The sequence below is a fragment of the Myotis yumanensis genome, unplaced genomic scaffold (assembly GCF_028538775.1).
Source record: "Myotis yumanensis isolate MYYU_CA2020_CCGP unplaced genomic scaffold, mMyoYum1.0.hap1 SCAF_18, whole genome shotgun sequence".
Classification (NCBI taxonomy): Eukaryota; Metazoa; Chordata; class Mammalia; order Chiroptera; family Vespertilionidae; genus Myotis; species Myotis yumanensis.
Genome location: NW_027223769.1, coordinates 17,940,803 through 17,959,418, shown reverse-complemented (window position 1 = coordinate 17,959,418; position 18,616 = coordinate 17,940,803). Strand labels below are relative to the sequence as shown.

General features: G+C 39.3%; 1 protein-coding gene across 1 annotated transcript; it reads right to left on the bottom strand.

Moving 5' to 3' along the window:
- Positions 1–373: 373 nt before the first annotated feature.
- GCSH (glycine cleavage system protein H) lies at positions 374–18,215 on the bottom strand. The gene is made up of 5 exons (XM_070397998.1): positions 17,961–18,215; positions 14,067–14,146; positions 12,837–12,900; positions 4,339–4,470; positions 374–2,765 (listed from the first exon to the last, which is right to left on the bottom strand). Exons 1-5 carry the CDS (start codon positions 18,106–18,108, stop codon positions 2,668–2,670), a joined length of 522 nt encoding a protein of 173 aa, XP_070254099.1. The 5' UTR covers positions 18,109–18,215; the 3' UTR covers positions 374–2,667.
- Positions 18,216–18,616: the final 401 nt, after the last annotated feature.

The window sequence follows — 18,616 nt, the reverse complement described above, 5'->3', positions numbered from 1 at the left end:
TCCAAAGCAGATAGTCAAATTAATTACCCTGAATAATAATTACAAAAATAGAAAGACAATCATCCAGAGTATCTCGGATTCCTTCTTTCTAAGGGTGCAACGATACATCTCAACAGTGATATGGCCACTGGCACAATCTTGGAAAGAATGGTTTCTGTCTGCTGAGGAGCAGGAAAGATTTTATTTATTTCTCTACTCCCTTTGGAGTCTCATTTGCTGTTCATTCACCATCAGAAGGTGTTAGAATACTTTCTTTTTCCTCTAGTAACAGGAAAATGATGGAGGAATTTGTGTGCTCTTGCTGTTTGAGTACATATATATACTAGGTGTACCGGTTAATAATGCGGATTTTTAATCAAAGAAAACACGATAATTTCAAGAGAAACATCAAAAGTGCTTTATTCAAAGTAATGTCTATCGCTAGCTACACATTCCCCCCATCTTGCAGGTAATTTGTGGATACCATCCCAATAGAACTTTTCTTGTTTTGAGGCAAACCATTCAGAGACTCAATTTTCCACTTCTTCGTACGTTTTGAAGTGCTGCTCAGAAAGTGCATGTGCCATCGATCGGAACATGTGGTAATCTGAAGGAGCAAGGTCTGGTGAATATGGCGGGTGGGTTAATACTTCCCAGGCAAGATCTTTTAATGTGTCTTTAACTGGTTTTGAAGTGTGTGATGGTGTGTTAATCATGAAGCAAAATTACTTTGCCGTGTCTTCTAGCACATTCTGGTCCTTTCATGACCAAAGCGTGGTTCAAATTGATTATTTGTTGTTGCTAGCGATCAGTATTAACAGTTTCACCTGGTTTTAGAAGCTCATAACACACCACCCCTTCCTGATCCCACCAAACGCAGAGCATTGTCTTCTTTTTGAAGTGAGTTGGCCTTGCAGTCGATGTTGATGGTTGACCTGGATTAACCCATGATTTTGTGCATTTGGGATTCTCAAAATAAATCCACTTTTCATCGCCAGTCACAATTCGATGCAAAAAAGACTTCCTTTCGTGCCACTGAAGCAACATTTTACTGATGACTTTTCGGTTTTCCATTTGTCTTTCGTTCAGTTGATGTGGTGCCCGTTTTCTTTCCTTTAAAATCTTTCCCATTGCTTATAAACGATCGGAAATTGTTTGCTGAGCAACGTTTAATCTTTCTGTAAGTCATTTTTGAGTTTGACACGCATCTTCGTCCAGTAATGCTTGTAATTGTTGGTCTTCAAACTTTTTTGGTTGACCTGGACGTTCTTTGTCTTTCACATCGAGATCATCACTTTTAAAGCGTTTTAAACCAGTGTTCACAAGTATCTTGAGATGGAGCATGTTCACCATAAGCTTCCCGAAGTATTTAGCAGCACTTTTCTTCAAAATAAAGTAATGAATTAAAACTTCCCACAAATGCTTTTTTTGGCACAAAATTTGACATTTTTAAGCGTAAAAATATCTATGATGTTAACACCTTCAGCAAAGTTGACATATCAAGTTTTGAAGCTTGTTGTCAAAACAACAAAATAGCATACATATCAAATCGCGTATATATCAACATGTGTAACTCCATCTATTGAAAAAAATCCGCATTATTAACTGGTATATCTAGTATTTATATTTATGTGTGTATATAATATCCCAAAAATATCCACATATTACAGTTGGCTGAATTAAAATATCATTTGGGATTGTAAATATGCTTAAACTATAAAGAACATTCACTATCTAAGTCAGTGTCTAAGCTCAAAAAGTTTCACTTCTATTCCGATTACGTTAAGTGAAAACCTGAATGATTTAACTTTCTTAAGGATGCCATCTATGTGCCTTACTGATCAAACTTTCCTTTCCTTGTTTTCCTCTTCTCTTTTCTAACTTAGCATGACAGAAAAACAGTATCAGTGGTTTCTTTTTCATGATATTAAAGGTGATCAAAAAATACTTAATATTATCAGGCAATTAGATTTTTGCTTAAGAAAAATCACATTTATGGATGACTAAAAGGAAACATTTTCTTGGAACCTTTCCTTGTTATGGCTTCAATTACCTTAAAACAAACAAAAACTTCCAATAAGTTAAAATTCAAATCTTCACAAATACTAGCATAGTCACTAAATGATCTATTAGCAAAACAAAAAACATTAATGAAGTTGAATGTTTTATTATTAAACTTTCTTATTTTCCTGCGAGGCTGCTACTTCAGTGTATAAAAATAGCACCAGCAAACTCAGTAATTTGCTAAATTAAGACAGTATTGTTCATCATATGACATTGTAACAACAAAAACTTTTATCTATTGCCTGTTATTTCCAATGGAAAGATCATTAAGTATTGTGACCCAAATCCAGAGACCGATGTAAGCAAATTACAGTATTATATAAGGCTTAAGATAACAATGTTATCCTTGTAATATATAATTTTTATTACTAGATTTTACCATAGATAATTTCAGGAATTCTGAATATTATAACTGTAGCCTAGCCTAAAAACCATAGGGAGTTGTGGAAAAGATGCACATTGTATTTATCTGCCATCATTAGATGGTTAAGGAGTATTTTCATCCAGTAGCATTGTTGTAGTTTCTTTTTTCATTGGAATTATTAAATCTTCTATCCACCACTAATTTAAGACAACTATGCTAGATAAGTTGTTTCAGACTACTTTATTTAGGTGGGTTCATTTTCACTCCTCAATAGATTTTATGTATTTCTCATATGCTTCTTCACTCATTAATTCATCTAGTTCTGAAGGGTTACTCAGTGTCATCTTGATCAGCCAACCTGCAACCAAAGAAAAGTATCTTATATTCCAAATTACCTTTTTAAAGAGTTAAAGTCAAATTCATTAAAAAATGTAAAATAGTTTTATTTTAAATTAGCTTATATTTAGTATTATTTTGGATTTGTTTCAGATGCACAGCATAGTGGTTAGACAATCATATGCTTTATACAGTGATCTCCCCCCTGATGTTTCGAGTACCCACCTAACATATACGCAATTATTCCATATTATTGATTGACTTGATTTCCTATGTTGACTATTTTGTAACTACTAATTAGCACTTCTTATTCTCTTGACTTTCTCACCCAACCCTCCAAATGCCTCTCTTCATCAGTCTGTTCTCTGTATCTGTGAGTTGGTTTCTATTTGTTTGTTCATTTATTTTATTTGTTAGATTCCACATGTAAGTAAAATCATATAGTATTTGTCTTTCTTTGCCTGACTTATTTCACTTAACATAATATCCTCACTGGGTAACACATGTTGTCACAAATAATAAGATTTCATTCTTTTTTATGGCAGAGTAATGTATATGTGTACCATAGCTTTTTTTTATCCACTCATCTATTGATGGGCACTTGTGTAAATAATATACAATGAACATAGGGGTGCATATATTCTTTTGAATTAATATTTTGTGTTTCTTCAGCTATATACCCAGTAGTGCAATTGTTGGGTCATTAGGTAGTTCCATTTTTAATTTCTTGAGGAACCTCCATAATGTTTTCCATGGTGGCTGCACCAATCTGCATTCCCACAAACACTGCAATAGGATTCCCATTTCTCCACATCCTTACCAACACTTGTTTTAAAATAAATTCTTTAGTGCCTCAAAATTAATGTAGTATTATTTACCTCAATGACTCATTTGTTCAAGGAATTTTAAGTTTTCACATTAAGAATTAAATTAATATCCTTGCATATCATTATCGAAAAGATTACAACTAGAATAGATTCCACTATAATGGATTAAGAACTGTTAGATTGTAATAAGCATCAACAAATGACACTGAATAGGGATCCAAGTATACAAGAGACTAGGTATATCTTTCATTAACAAGAGGAACACCAACACTGTTAACTACTGATGTGAAGGACATAGAAAGTAGAGAATTAGAAGGGCTTGGTGATAGGCAACAGAGAACTACAACCTAATCCTAATTTTACCATTTATGGATGTGTGACCTTAACAGATAAATCCTTTCTGGGCCTCATTTCATCTACAAAATGAAGAAAATTGCTACTAGCCTACCTCACTGGGTAACTATAAAGATGAATATGTGAGAAAACTGAAAATTAATGAAATAAGTATTATTATCCCCTACATCACAATATAGACACTTTATGTTTGAAGAAGTAAATACTTTGCAAGTGTTTAATACTAAGAACCCTGTAAAACAAGGCCATGCTTTATTTTATCAACAATGATCTTAATAAACATAACCTTAGATATTCAGCTAATCTGTGCTTTCTTTATTAAAAGCAGAACATCTCTATTTAGTACCAAAAAGTGTAAAGAGATAAAGTCACAATTCGCTAAGACTTGCTTTTAACTTTAGATTAACAACTTACCATCTTCATAACAAGATTTGTTGACAAGTCCTGGATTTTCTACAAGAGCTGTATTAATTTCAGTTACTTCTCCTGACAGAGGAGAATATAGTTCACTAGCAGCTTTCACACTTTCCAAAGCACCAAACTCATCTAAATTAAGAAAATGAAAGAAAATATTAAATGTCAAAAGTTAATGACCTAAAAATGCCAATGTAGAAAATTGGTCACTTCAAGTTCAATCATGATAAAATTCCAAGTATCTCTATTTAGAAATAAAATTGTAGATTTTGTCATGTTTGTATCATCTATGAGAAGGGTATCAATATCCTCAACAAAGCAGACCTATTTCTTTATTTATACAGAGTAAACAAAAAGTGATGTATCTGAATACCAGAAGTGCTTGAATTCACTAAAACTCAATCTTCTTTCAATTTACTATGGCTCAGAAAAAAAAAAAAATTCAGAAGATTCCAGTAGCAGTAAAGTACCTCAGACCAACCTTTCTACAGATACACCAAAAAAAAAACAAAAAAAAAAACCCCCAAAACAGACAAACAAATAAACAAAAAACAATTACGTGAAGGATCTGCAGGATAACCAAAAAGAGAGTTAATGATTGGAAAAAAAAAAATGGGACCCAATCTGAGATCTTCTTTTATACAATGCATACACTGATAACACCATGCTATCCAAAGACCACAGTGTAATTAGAACACAAGTAGAAAACCAGTCTTATTTCTTTGAAGGGTCAAAGGATGAAGTATGGGGCTACCAAGGTGGCTGGAAAATGAGGATTTTCTAGAAAGAAAGGAGGATGGAAAAGAGAAAAAGTAGTCAGCAGAAAGATCCCCAAACAACCTACAGACCCACCTGATAGAATTACCAGAGAACCTTAAAATAGCTATTATAAGCATATTAAAAGACTTTTTTTAAAAAGATCATCATAATAAGTGAACATATGGAGGAATACTTGCAAATAAATAGAAATTTTAAAATGAACTTTTTAGAACTGAAAGTAAACTACGTAAAACAAAATATCCCCTGAATGGTATAAACAGAAGACTGGATATAGTAAAACAAAGGATCAGTGAACATGAAGAATGATAATCTGAAATTAACCAATCTAAAAAACAGATAAAAAAAAAAAAAGGCTGGCTCTAGCTGGTTTGGCTCAGTGGATAAAGCATCAGACTGAAGGGTCCCAGGTTCCATTCCTATGAAGGGCACGTGCCCAGGTTGCAAGGTTGATCTCCAGTAGGGGTGTGCAAGAGGCAGCCAATCAGTGATTCCCATCATTGATGTTTCAATCTCTCCCTCTACCTTCCTCTCTGAAATCAATAAAAATATATATATTTTTAAAAGGCTGAAAAATTAATAGAGCCTTAGTCACCTATAAGACGATATCCAGTGGTCTGAAGTGAATGATGAGAATAGAACATACTAAAATATTTGGGACACTAGAGGCCCGGTGCATGAAATTTGTGCACAGATAGGGTCCTTAGGTGTGGCCAGCGATCAGAGCCAATCGGGGCCTTCCAGCTGCTGGCTGGAGCTTTCCTTCTGCACTGCCCTCTGGTGGTCAGTGCACATCATAGCGAGCGGTCGATCTCCTGGTTGGTTGAACTCCCGAGGGGACAATTTGCATATTAGCCTTTTATTATATAGGATAGCTAAAATGGTGCTTAAAAGGAGATTAACGTCTTTAGCTTTTGTTTAAAAAGAACATCTTGACTATACAATCAGTCTGCAGAGGTGGGTCTCTGGAGGCTTTGAGTCTTTGCCTAATCAAATTAGTCAGAAACAGCATTATACACTGTCCTGTACTGAAGATTGGGAGGCATAACAGATCTACCTAATACATAGTCACAAACACATACAGGCAACCAAAATAGGGAGACAAAATAAACCCAAAATAAAACAAAACCCCAAATGAAAGAACAAGAGAAGTCTCCAGAAGAAGCACTAAATGAAATGGAGATAAGAAATTTATCAGACATAGAGTTGAGAATAATGATGGCAAAGATGCTTAACAGCATGAGAAAACATATGAAGAATGACATAGCACTAATAAAGAACAATGGAAAGAACACACAGTAGATAGAGGAAGCTGAGGATTGGATTAGTAAATTAGAAGACAGAGTAGAAAAAAATCACTCAATTAGAGAACCAAAAATTAAAGAACAGGACAGCTTAAGGGAGCTGTTGGGATATGTAACAATATCCACATAACAGATGTGCCAGAAGGGGAAGAAAGGGAGCAAGGGATAGAGAACGTGTTTGAAGAAATAAAGGTAGAAAACTTCCCTAACTTGGTGAAGGAAAAAGTCATAAAGTTCAGGAGGCACAGAGTGTCCCAAACAGGCCCATGTGCAGACACATCATAATTAAAATGCCAAAAATTAAAGACAACGAGAGAATATGAAAGGCAGCAAGAGAAAAGCAACCATAAGGCTGTCAGATGTTTTCTCATCAGAAACTCTACAGGCCAGAAGGGAATGGCATGAAGTATTCAAGGCAATGAAAAGCAAGGATTTGAAACCAAGGTTACTATATCCAGCAAGGCTATTATTCAAAACAGATGGTGATGCCCTAGCCAGTGTTGCTCAGTGGATAAAGCGTTGGCCTGCGAACTGAAAGGTCCCACGTTCAATTCTGGTCAAGGGCACATGCCCGGGTTGTGGGCTTGATCCCCAGTGGGGGACTTGCAGGAGGCAGCCGATCCATGATTCTCATTGTGGATGTTTCTATCTTTTCCTCCCTCTTCCTTCCTCTCTGAAATCAATAAAAATATATTAAAAAAATAAAAAATAGATGGTGAAATAAAAAGCTTCCCAGATAAAAAAAGGCAAAAGGCGTTTATTACCACCAAACCAGCACTGCATGAGATGCTAAAGGGACTGCTATAATGAGAATAATAAAGAGACAGTGAAACATAGGCATAAATAATTAAAATGGCAACAAATAAGTACCTATCCTATATAATAAAGAGGTAATATGCAAATTGACCATCACTCCAACACACGAGCTGGCCGCCCCCATGTGGTCACAAGATGGCCTGCAAGGGAGGGCAGTTGGGGGCAACCAGGCCTGCAGGAGAGGGCAGTTGGGGACAACCAGGCCTGCAGGGGAGGACAGATGGGGGAAAACAAGCCTGCAGGAGTGGGCAGTTGGGGGCAACCAGGCCTACAGGGGAGGGCAGTGGTGGGGGACCAAGCCTGCAAGGAAGGGCAGTTGAGGGGGACCAGGATGGCAGGGGAGGGCAGTTGGGGGCAATCAGGCCAGCAGGGGAGGGCAGTTGGGGGTTACCGGGCCTGCAGGGGAGGGCAGTTAGTGGTGACCAGGCCGGCAAGGGAGGGCAGTTAGGGGCAACCAGGCCAGCAGGGGAGGACAATTGGGGGTTACCGGGCCAGGAGGAGACAGCAGTTAGGGGTGACCAGGCTGGCAGGGGACGGCAGCTGGGGGCAACCGGGCTGTCAAGGGAGGGCAGTTGGGGGCGACCGGGATGGCAAAGTAGGGCAGTTGAGGATGACCAGGCCAGCAGGGGAGCAGTTAGGCGCTGATCAGGCTGGCAGGGTAGTGGTTAGGGGCAATCGGGCCAGCAGGGGAGCAGTTAGGCATCAATCAGGCTGGCAGGGGAGTAGTTAGGGGGTGATCTGGCTGGCAGCAGAAGCGGTTAGGGGCAATCAGGCAGGCAAGCAGTTGGGAGCCTGCAGTCCTGGATTGTGAAAAGGATGTCCAATTGCCCGGTGGGATCAGGCCTAAACGTGCAGTCGGATATCTCCCGAGGGGCCCCAGATTGGAGAGGGTGCAGTCTGGGCTGAGGGACACACCCCCTCCCATGCACGAATTTCGTGCACTGGGCCTCTAGTCTATATATATAAAAGCCAAAGCGACCATCTGACCAGTAGCAATGATGCGCAATGACCACCAGGGGGAAGAAGCTCTGACTGGTAGCTATGACGTGCACAGACCACGAGGGGGCAGATGCTCAATGCAGGAGCTGCTGAGCGACTTCTCGCACTCTGGGACCCCTTGGGGGATGTCAGACTGCCGGTTTCGCCCTGATCCCTGCAGGCTAGGCCAAGGGACCCCACTTGCCAGAGGGACCCCGCTCACTCTGCAGACGTCCTTCGAGCCCCAGCGCCACCCCAGGTGTCGCCAGCGCGGGAGGTTGGCTCCAGGGTGTGGCCGGCCAGTCTCACCCAGTCCCACCCTGCTGGCCACCTTTTAATTAATTACTTTTCAATGTGCACGAATCCATGCACCAGACCTCTACTCAATAATAACCTTAAATGTAAATGGATTAAATGCTCCAATCAAAAGACATAGGATTGCTGAATGGATACAAAAACATGACCCAATTATACGCTGTCTACAAGAGACCCACCTCAAAACAAAAGACTCAAGATGAGAGTGAAGGGATGGAAATTTTCCATGCAAATGGAAACGAGCAGGGCATTCCACAAAACTATAAAGGTTACTACTTAAAACTAAAGGTATCGATCCAACAAGAGGATATAACCCTGGTAAACATATATGCACCCAATATAGGAGCATATAAATACATAAAAAAAACTTCTGGAAGACTTTAAGGGAGAGATCAACAGCAATACAGTCATAGTAGGGGACTTTCACATCCCACTGACTTTACTGGATAGATAGATCTTCCAGACAAAAAAATTAACAAGGAAATAGTAACTTTAAAGAACATTGGATCAGATGGATTTAATTGACATTTATAGAATATTTCACTCCAAAGCTGTAGAATATACACTCTACTCAAGTGCACATGGGTCATGCACATTCTCAAAGATAGATCACATGTTAGGACACAAACAAGTCTATACAAATTCAAGAAGATTGAAATCATATCAAGCATCTTCTCAGATCATAATGGAATAAAATTAGAAATCAACTACAGTAAAAACACTAAAAAACATTCAAATACATGGAGGCTAAATAACATTTATTAAACAATGAATGGGATACCAATGAGATCAAGAAAGAAATTAAAAACTTCCTGGAAGCAAATGAAAACGAATGTACAACAACCCAAAATTTCTGAGACATAGCAAAAGCAGTCCTGAAAGGGAAGTTCATAGCATTATAGGCCTACTTCAAAAAACAAATTAATAATAAACTACAGCTTACAGAATTAGAAAGAGAACAACCAGAAAAGTCCAGAGTAAGTAGAAGGAAGGAAATAATAAAGATTAGAGCAGAAATAAATGGCATAGAGACTAGAAAAACAATACAAAGGATCAATGAAACCAAGAGCTGGTTCTTTGAAATGATATACAAGATTGATGTACCTTTAGCCAGGCTCATCAAGAAACAGAGAGGAACCAAATAACTAAAGTCAGAAACAAAAGCAGTGAAGTAACAACTGGCACCACAGACATACAAAGGATTGTAAGAAAATACTATGAACAACTATATGCCAACAAACTGGATGATATGGATGACATGGACAAATTCCTAAAAAAATAGTCTTCCAAAAGCAAATCAAGAAGAATCAGAAAACGTGAATAGGCCAATAACAACTGATGAAATAGAAGCAGTAATCAGAAAACTCCCAGCGTGGCACAGTGGTTGAGCATTGACCTATGAACTAGGAGGTCACGGTTCAATTCAGGGCACATGCCTGGGTTGCAGGCTCATTCCCTAATAAGGGGCGTGCGGGAGGCAGCTGATCAATGATTCTCTCTCATCCTTGATGTTTCTATCTCTCTCCCTTCCTCTCTAAAACCAATAAAAATATATTTTTTAAAAAAGCTTTTCATAAAAAAAGCTTAAAGGAATGAAAAGGTAAAACCACAAGCTATGACAAAATATTTACAAAATATATATCTGATAAAGAATTTGTATCTAGAATATATAAAGAATGCCTAGCTCTGGCCAGTGTAGCTCAGTGGTTATAGTGCCGGCCCACACATAGAAAGGTCTCAGGTTTGATTCCTGGCCCCAATTGGGGCACATGCAGTAGGCTATCAATTGATGTTTTTTCTCACATCAATGTTTCTGTCTCTGTCTCTGTCTCTCTCCTTCCCACTCTCCCTTCCATTCTCTCTAAAATCAATGGAAAAAAATCCTCCTATGAGGATAAACAAACAAAAAGAATGCCTAAAAGTCAATGGTAAAAAAAAAAACCCCACAAAAAACGAAATTGGTAAAAGACTTGACTAGAGACTTCACAAATAAAGATGTTAGTAAAAAGCACAAAGTTGCTCAACAATAATGTTCCTGAGGAAATTCAAGCTTAAACCACAATGAGATCTATAGCTTCTGGAAAACTGAGTCTCATATTGTTGATGAGAATGTAAAATGGTACAAACATGGAAAACTGCTTGGCAGTTTCTTATTAAGTTAAACATATACCTACACTATGAGCCAGAAATACTACTCCTGTATGTACTTACCCAAGAGTAGTGAGGACATATATTCACAAAAAGAGACATACAAATCAGTTTATAGTAGCTTTATTCATAATAACTCACAACTAGAAGTAACATGAAAATCCATCAACAGGAGAAAGGATAAAAATGTGTTTATTCATACAGTGGGACACTCTTCAGCAACTAAAAATTGAACTGCCCAGCTGGAGTAGCTCAGTGGTTGAGCGTCTACCTTTGAACCAGAAGGTTACTGTTCAATTCTCTTATGCACCACTGGCCAGGGCTTGAATAACTTCTATGCACCCAGGATCAATTAGAGTGCTTTTCACTCAAGTAACAGGATACTTAAAAGAGCAAGGAAGGGAGAGGGCACATGCCATGTTGAGGGCTTAATCCCTAGTGGGTGGTGCACAGGAGGCAGCTGATCAATAATTCTCTCTCATCATTGACGTTTCTATTTATCTCTCTCCCTTCCTCTCTGAAATCAATAAAAAAAACTGATCAACATGAATGAATATTAAAAATCATGACATTGGATAAAAGAAATCAGACAATTGGGAAGATTCATGCAGTATGTCATTGGATTGTATACTTAAGATCTATGAAAATACATTTTCATATGTATCAATTTAAAAATACATATTGTAGAAAGTTTTAAAAAGGCATTTTTAAGTTAAGTATATTACCAGCATATTTATATTAGTAGAATTTTTTCATGCACAAAAAGGCTCATGACACTCACTTACTATAAAGAGATATTCTGAAACTTATGGTCTGCTTGAGTAGCAGAGTGGGTACACAGTAAATAAAAGAACTTGAGAAAATGAGAACTGTGCATTGATGTATAGAAAAAAAGATCATTAACCACACTGGGGGTTTTACGATGACATCAGAAATGGTTTCTAGGAAGCCCTTCAAAAAGAGGGATGTGACCGACCATGATGTTGAGAGACAGGAAGCAGAAAAATATCAAACAAGATAAATGATGGGGAAAGTTTAAGCAGAAAAAGAGATGGCCAATACTGTCAAAGATACTTACATTATGCTAAATTTTATTTAATCCTTATTACTCTATGAAGTAGATACTATTACTATTATCCTAACTTATAGATGAGACCTAGATTATGTATGTTCCTCAAAATCACACAGCTAATATTTTGTGAGACCAGGCTTGAAAACCAGGTTCTGATCCCTTTTAACTCATATGCTTTACTACCTCAAAGAAAAGCAGATTTTATTTTTTAAACTTAATAGGCCTCAATGTGGAGTGGAGAGCAAAGAGGCTAACACCCATTTCCCTCTACTTCTTCCTACCTTCCATTATAATGTCTAAAAATGCTCATTTTCTCTTTGCTATCATCCCTACAACTAGGGGTGGCAAATATAAACCATATCTGGCTAATGAGATGTAAGAGAATAAAAATGAAAGCCTGTCCGTCTCTTCCTGCTTTTGGACATTGTCATTTGAGAATGTGACAATGTCTAAGATTTTGCTGCCATGTTGTGAACTGTGACACACTGAGGCAGAAAAAGTACTAAAAAAGGTCATGTCCTTCACCGAGCCACTCAACCAATCCTCTCTTCACCTATGTCCAGACTATTTATATAAATCCCTAGCCCCGGTCAGTGTGGCTTTGTTGGTTGAGCATCGCCCTGTGCACCAAAGGGTTTCCAGTTCAACTTCGTCAGGGCACATGCCCAGGTTGCATGCTTGATCCCCAGCTGATGGAGGTGTGTGTGGGAGGCAAACAACTGATATTTCTCTCCCTCTCCCTTCCTTGCTCTTTTAAGTATCCTGTTACTTGAGTGAAAAGCACTCTAATTGATCCTGGGTGCATAGAAGTTATTCAAGCCCTGGCCAGTGGTGCATAAGAGAGGCAACTGATCTCTCTCTCTCTCTTTCTCTCTCTCTCTCTCTCTCTCTCTCTCTCTCTCTCTCTCTCTTCTTCCCTCCCACCTTCCCTCTCTCCCTCCCTTTTACCCCCCTACCCCCCCCCCTCTGAAATCAGTGGAAACATCCTCTGGTGAAGATTTTTAAAAAAGTTATTATTCAAGGTAAAGGTTAGGTAAAGAAAATTTATGGCATGAATGATGACAAACCAAGGTAAGAAAAATACTCACCTTGCTTGTTTAATTTTGTCCCAATTTCAGGCAGACTACAGTAAACAACATCTCCCAATGCTTCCTAAAAACAAACAAAAAAACTCTAAGACCCCTGTAATTTCAGATAGTTGCACAAATTTTACATTTGATGGGCCACATTTTTTGTGTTTTTTCTTAACAACCCTTTAAAAAACAAAACTATTCTTGGCTCAGGACCTGCAAGGAAACAGGCCACTAGCTGGACTTCCCACAGCTGTAGTGACTGGTTACAAACCGTATATCCTTCAAAAGATTACTATCTCCCCTGATAAGAATCACACTTTGCATTTTTTCACTTCTGCAGCCATTTCTCCCTCAGCATTTGCTTAAATCTTACCCATTAATTCTTCAACTCATAGTCACATGCCTTATACGCCTTGAAGACCTTGACTCCAATAAAAATGATCTCTCCATCAGGTTACCACCCACTTTACCACTCAGGTTATCCATCTTGTAATGTTTTGTATGTCATTTTCCATGTAGGTAATTACACTCATAGATAAATTCCAAGAGGTATGGACACTACACAATATTTCACAAGCACCCTGTATTGGACTTCAGTAGGTACACAGATATACCAATGAAGATATATTTGTCATTGACTTTCAATACCTGATATTCCAACATTTCTATAAAATATTTTATATTTCCATCAGTTATCATCCCCTTTCCCCATAGTGCCTCACCTCCCAGAGATCCAGTTTAAAATTATTAACTGGTGCTGCCATTTGACTTAACGTTTTCTTTTACACAATATTTCAAATATGGGATCAGTGGGAATAGAGGAGTTAATAGAGAAATAGATAGGCTAAATAAAAGGTTTCCCTCTGCGTAATCTGTGCCAATCTAGGTTTTTCCCTCTTCATCTCCCCTGGTCATGTGTGTATCACTGTATCCACAAAACACTATCAACACTCTACCCTTTTGCTGCTTCTTTCCTTAACTGCCCCAATATGAAACAAACACATTTCTTTCTTGAATAAGGTTTGTTTCCTACCTTCAATTTTAAATGTTAACCTTTCAATATCTCTAACATACTCTCCTAAACAGGTTATGTTTTTCACTTGTTTGACTTATGATTGATGTTTCTTTAAGGGCCTGTTAAAGGGCCTAAAACACTAAGGGCAGAATAAACAAATTTTAAAAGACAGAGACAACCCAATTTAAGTGAGAGCAGACTACTTTAACTATTTCGAGACAGTCCAATACCTGTGCAAAATTGCTGATTCCCACTGTTCCAATACCATTTTCTGTTGTTATCCATTCATGTTTCTCTGTGAATTTACGCACTAAAATAGAAGACCAATATTTCAGAAAAGCAGTAGCATCACTTCTTATAATGCATTTTTTATATCAATGCTGTCAAAAGGCAAAACTTTCCCAGTATTTGGTCTGACTTATTGACATTGCCTTTCAATAGTACATGCCCTGGAAAAAATAATCGTGACTAGGTGGTACATCTTAACAGTGCTATCACTTAGACAAAGATGGCTTGATGTGAACACCTTGCGCATCTTTTGGAGATTTGATTATCTGCTCTAACCTTACTTAGTCTAAATCACACACAAAAAATTTGAGGATATTTCAAATGTATACTTATCTATTAATTGGTCTGTCTTGCAAAAAAGTCTGTCCCTCTGAAGACAGATTTGGAGTGATGAAGTTTTGGAATGAGCACAGACTACTCATAAATTATTTAAGCTAAAAAAATAACGTGCCATTTTAAAGTCGACCTAAGACAGCTTCCATACAAGCTGGTTGCTTGCAGGCAAAGTGGAATCTTACAGGAATGAAATTGACCTAGTAAATTACAACTTAAATAAGTTCTTAAAATTCCATTTTACTGGAATTCAGGCCTGTGTGGAAGAAATAGGCTACCATCATTTAAAGAAGCAAACTATAAGATAACTCAACGGTCACCTCAGAGCTAAGCCATGAACAGGTGGAAAGTCAAGTTCTATTGATCTTTCATTGGACAGGTTAGCCCTTGGCTTTCTCTATGAGTTTCTCTTCAAATATATGGTCGCCCTAGTCCAGTGATGGCAAACCTATGACACGCGTGTCAGAGGTGACACGTGAACTCATTTTTTTGGTTGATTTTTCTTTGTTAAATGGCATTTAAATATGTAAAATAAATATCAAAAATATAAATCTTTGTTTTACTATGGTTGCAAATATCAAAAAATTTCTATATGTGACACGGCACCAGAGTTAAGTTAGGGTTTTTCAAAATGCTGACACGCCGAGCTCAAAAGGTTCGCCATCACTGCCCTAGTCAGTTTGGTTCAGTGGATAGAGTATTGGCCTGCAGACTGAAGGGTCCCGCATTCGATTCTGGTCAAGGTCACATGCCGAGGTTGCGGGCTCAGGCTCGATCCCCAGTGTGTGTGTGTGGGGGGAGGTGCAGAAGGCAGCCAATCAATGTATTTCTCATCATTGATGTTTCAATCTCTCTCTCCCTCCCTCTTCCTCTCTAAAATCAATTTAAAAAGTTTATTAAAAAAAAAAAAAGATATAGTCAAATATTCAACAATTCCTGGAAGAAAGACTGACCAAAATTTAAGAGATATGAAAAAATTATTTAGGATTTAATGTTAAAAGTTCTTGCTTTAAGAAATAAGTAATTTTTAAAAAGTATATACTATCTTAAATATATATTACTTTCCAAAATCAAGTATTTTTTCCAAAAAGCAATGCATCAGAAGTGAATTGGAAAATGGTTCATTAATTCCAATACTGTTTTAAAGTAAGCCTTGCTGGTTCACTCGTCTCCCTTACCCAAAGATAGTTATACTTAAAACAGCATTAAATAGCTTTGATAACACAGCTCTGATGTGCAACAGAATGTAAATAGAGCATAGCTTATTCCTTTCTTTTCCCCTTAGCATTAAAAAATTTTTAATTTTATATTCTTCAGTGGAAAAAGTTGCAAAATCTGTCACAAAGGAATTTGCTTTACTTTGTTCCACTTCAAATAACTGAATGCTTCAGTCTATCTAATCCTTCTATTAAAAAGCTTAAGATTTGGCCTCGATGGTGTGCTCAGTGGTTAGAGTGTTGGCCCGCTGATTGAAGGGTCCTGGGTTCGACTGCCAGTTAAGGGCATGTACCTCGGTTGCAGGTTCAATCCCTGGCCCCAGTGGGGGCTTGAGTTTGGGAGGCAGCCAATCGATGTGTGTGTCTCTCTCCCACCATCCCTCCCACTCTCTGTAAAAGTCAATGGAAAAAATATCTTCATTCCTCCAGTGAGGATTTAAAAAAAAGTTTAAGGTTTATACTTGATGTCCTGACTGCAACACTGTCCCCACCTTTCACTTTTTCTTGACTATTTCATAGTTCAGTTTAGAAGCTCTTTCCTGCCACAAGCCTAGTCTAGCCCTTCAAGACTGGATTCCTGGGCCCATCCAGCACATTCCCAAAGAACTCTGCACTACTCTCCTCCCACCATAACCCCAAACACACTCATAGGACTTAACATACTACAGATATAGCCCATTTATCAATTTTCCCCAGGAAGGTAGATTTTAACTACAAAGCAAACAAGTGCAGCGTTTATTTTATTTGTACTCCCATTTCTAAACAATGCTGGGCATATAGTAAACTCTTAAAAGTTGGAGTGAAGTAATTTTTAAAAGTTTAAGTAAAAGGGATTCTGAGCAAAACATCTAGTATATAATTATTTGGCTACAACACTGAATTCTCCCTATCATTCTCTTACAACTCTAGAACAGGTTGTTCAAACCTAACATACCTTCTAAAAGGCTGGAGAACTACAAATATGACTTCTCTGAGACCATTGTCCTGATTTTGATCTTGCCATTTTACCTAATTGTAAAGATAATCTTAAGAATAAGATGGCTCTCACATTCAATTTAGCAACTGAGCAAGCAAGCAGTGGTTCTCAACCTGTGGGTCGCGACCCCTTTGGGGGTCCAACGACCCTTACACAGGGGTCGCCTAAGACCATCGGAAAACACATACATATATAATTACATATTGTTTTTGTGATTAATCACTATGCTTTAATTATGTTCAATTTGTAACAATGAAATGGGGGGTCACCACAACATGAGGAACTGTATTAAAGGGTCGCCGCATTAGGAGGGTTGAGAACCACTGGTTTAGAGGAAGAGGCAGCAACATTGCTCAGCTAAATGTGCTTAGGTCCACTTGTCTTCAAGTCCATTTAAGCCTTTTTTCTAGGCCAGCCTATTTAGGTTCAATGATTAGTACAATTCTTTAACCCTTGGCCCAACGGGAAAAAAGTGGACAGGAGATTATGTAAATAATTACTTTCTTACTGAGCTTTGAGCCTCAGAAAATTAGGCGTTTTGAGTAATCTATGAAAGGTTTGTATTTCCCTTCTTTCAAAGTCACTAGGCAGATAAAATATATTAACATCGGTCAATTTTTTGCTATTTATTTGATTCTATGAACTAAAATATAATAACATTTATCAAGTACTTACTATGTGCCAGGCTTTATGTACAACAGTTACATTACTATTTCACCCTCCCAACAACTCTGTGAGGTAAGACTATCATTTCCATTTTCCTGATGAGGGAAACTGACTCAAAGTTTTGCTCGCTTTAACTGGTAAAAAAATCTAGATCCAGTGCTTTCACTTCAATTAATGCTCTTGCTTTAATTTTATTTTAGAGTTCTCATTGATATGATCCGTGGAGCAAACTAAAAGCCTATTATTAGTCTCCACTTTTAGGGTCCACGATGTCCACAAATGAGAGACAACCTAAGGTCAAGAAGCTTAGGGGCACTGGCCGGATTTTCCAGGAGCCAGCGGCCGACTCCTGCCCCGGACACTGCGATCACGCGTGCTCCAGGCTCCCTCCCCACCCCCCTCTCGCCTCCCTAACCTGCAGGACAAAGGCTGCGGTGTCGGCCACGCCACTGAGGGAGGGGAGGAGGGGCTGCACAATTAGAGATCCCAGGGAAAAAGAAGTGTGCTCAGAAGTGGCGTGGCTTGCTAGATCCGGGCGATCAGCACCCGGGACTTGAGATAAGGATCAGGCGAGGAGGGAAGCGTCCCAGTTCACCCCCACCCGAGGCAGCCCAGCTTACCCCACGTGTCCACTCAAAGCTTACCCAACAGCAGATTGGGACCGGTGCGTAGCGTCCGGATGGCGCCCGCCCTCAGGCCCCAGGGCCGCGGCGGGCAGGGCGCAGCGGGCGCCCACGCGGTGAGCAGGCTGCAGGCCGCGGCCCGCACGGCCCTTGCGGCTCGGAGCGCCATGTTCGCTGGAGGGGTTGCGGCACAGCTCCAAGGCCGCCCTGGCTGGTTGAGGCGGGAGCAGGGGCAGCCCTGGAGCGAAGGTGGCCCGCACGCGGGGGCGGAGCCTGGAAGTGCAGGGGGCGGGGTTTGGTAGGGCGACGCGTAGGGCGTGAACTTGCTGAAGGTCCTCAAGCCCGGAAGGGGCAGCAGGAGAGGGAAGAGGACTAGTGCGATGGGCGGGGACCAGGCTGGGCTGCTGGGCTGTGGAACCAGGCCTCCCCAGGAGGGGTGGGGCTACACCTCTGGACTTGCTTCCAGGCAGTTGAAGTGATGGATCAGCAAATCCCGTTTCCCCAACTCGCCTGGGGCCTGGGCGGATAGGCGGGTTGTAGGCATTCCCTAGCCTTTGGGCCAGGGAATGCAGGGTAATCCCAGTCCTGTTAAAGGATGCGATCCTGCCCTCCTACAGAGGTTCCAGGGCAGGCAGAGTGGTATTCAGTCAAGTCTAAACAGAATCATTCCAGAAGAT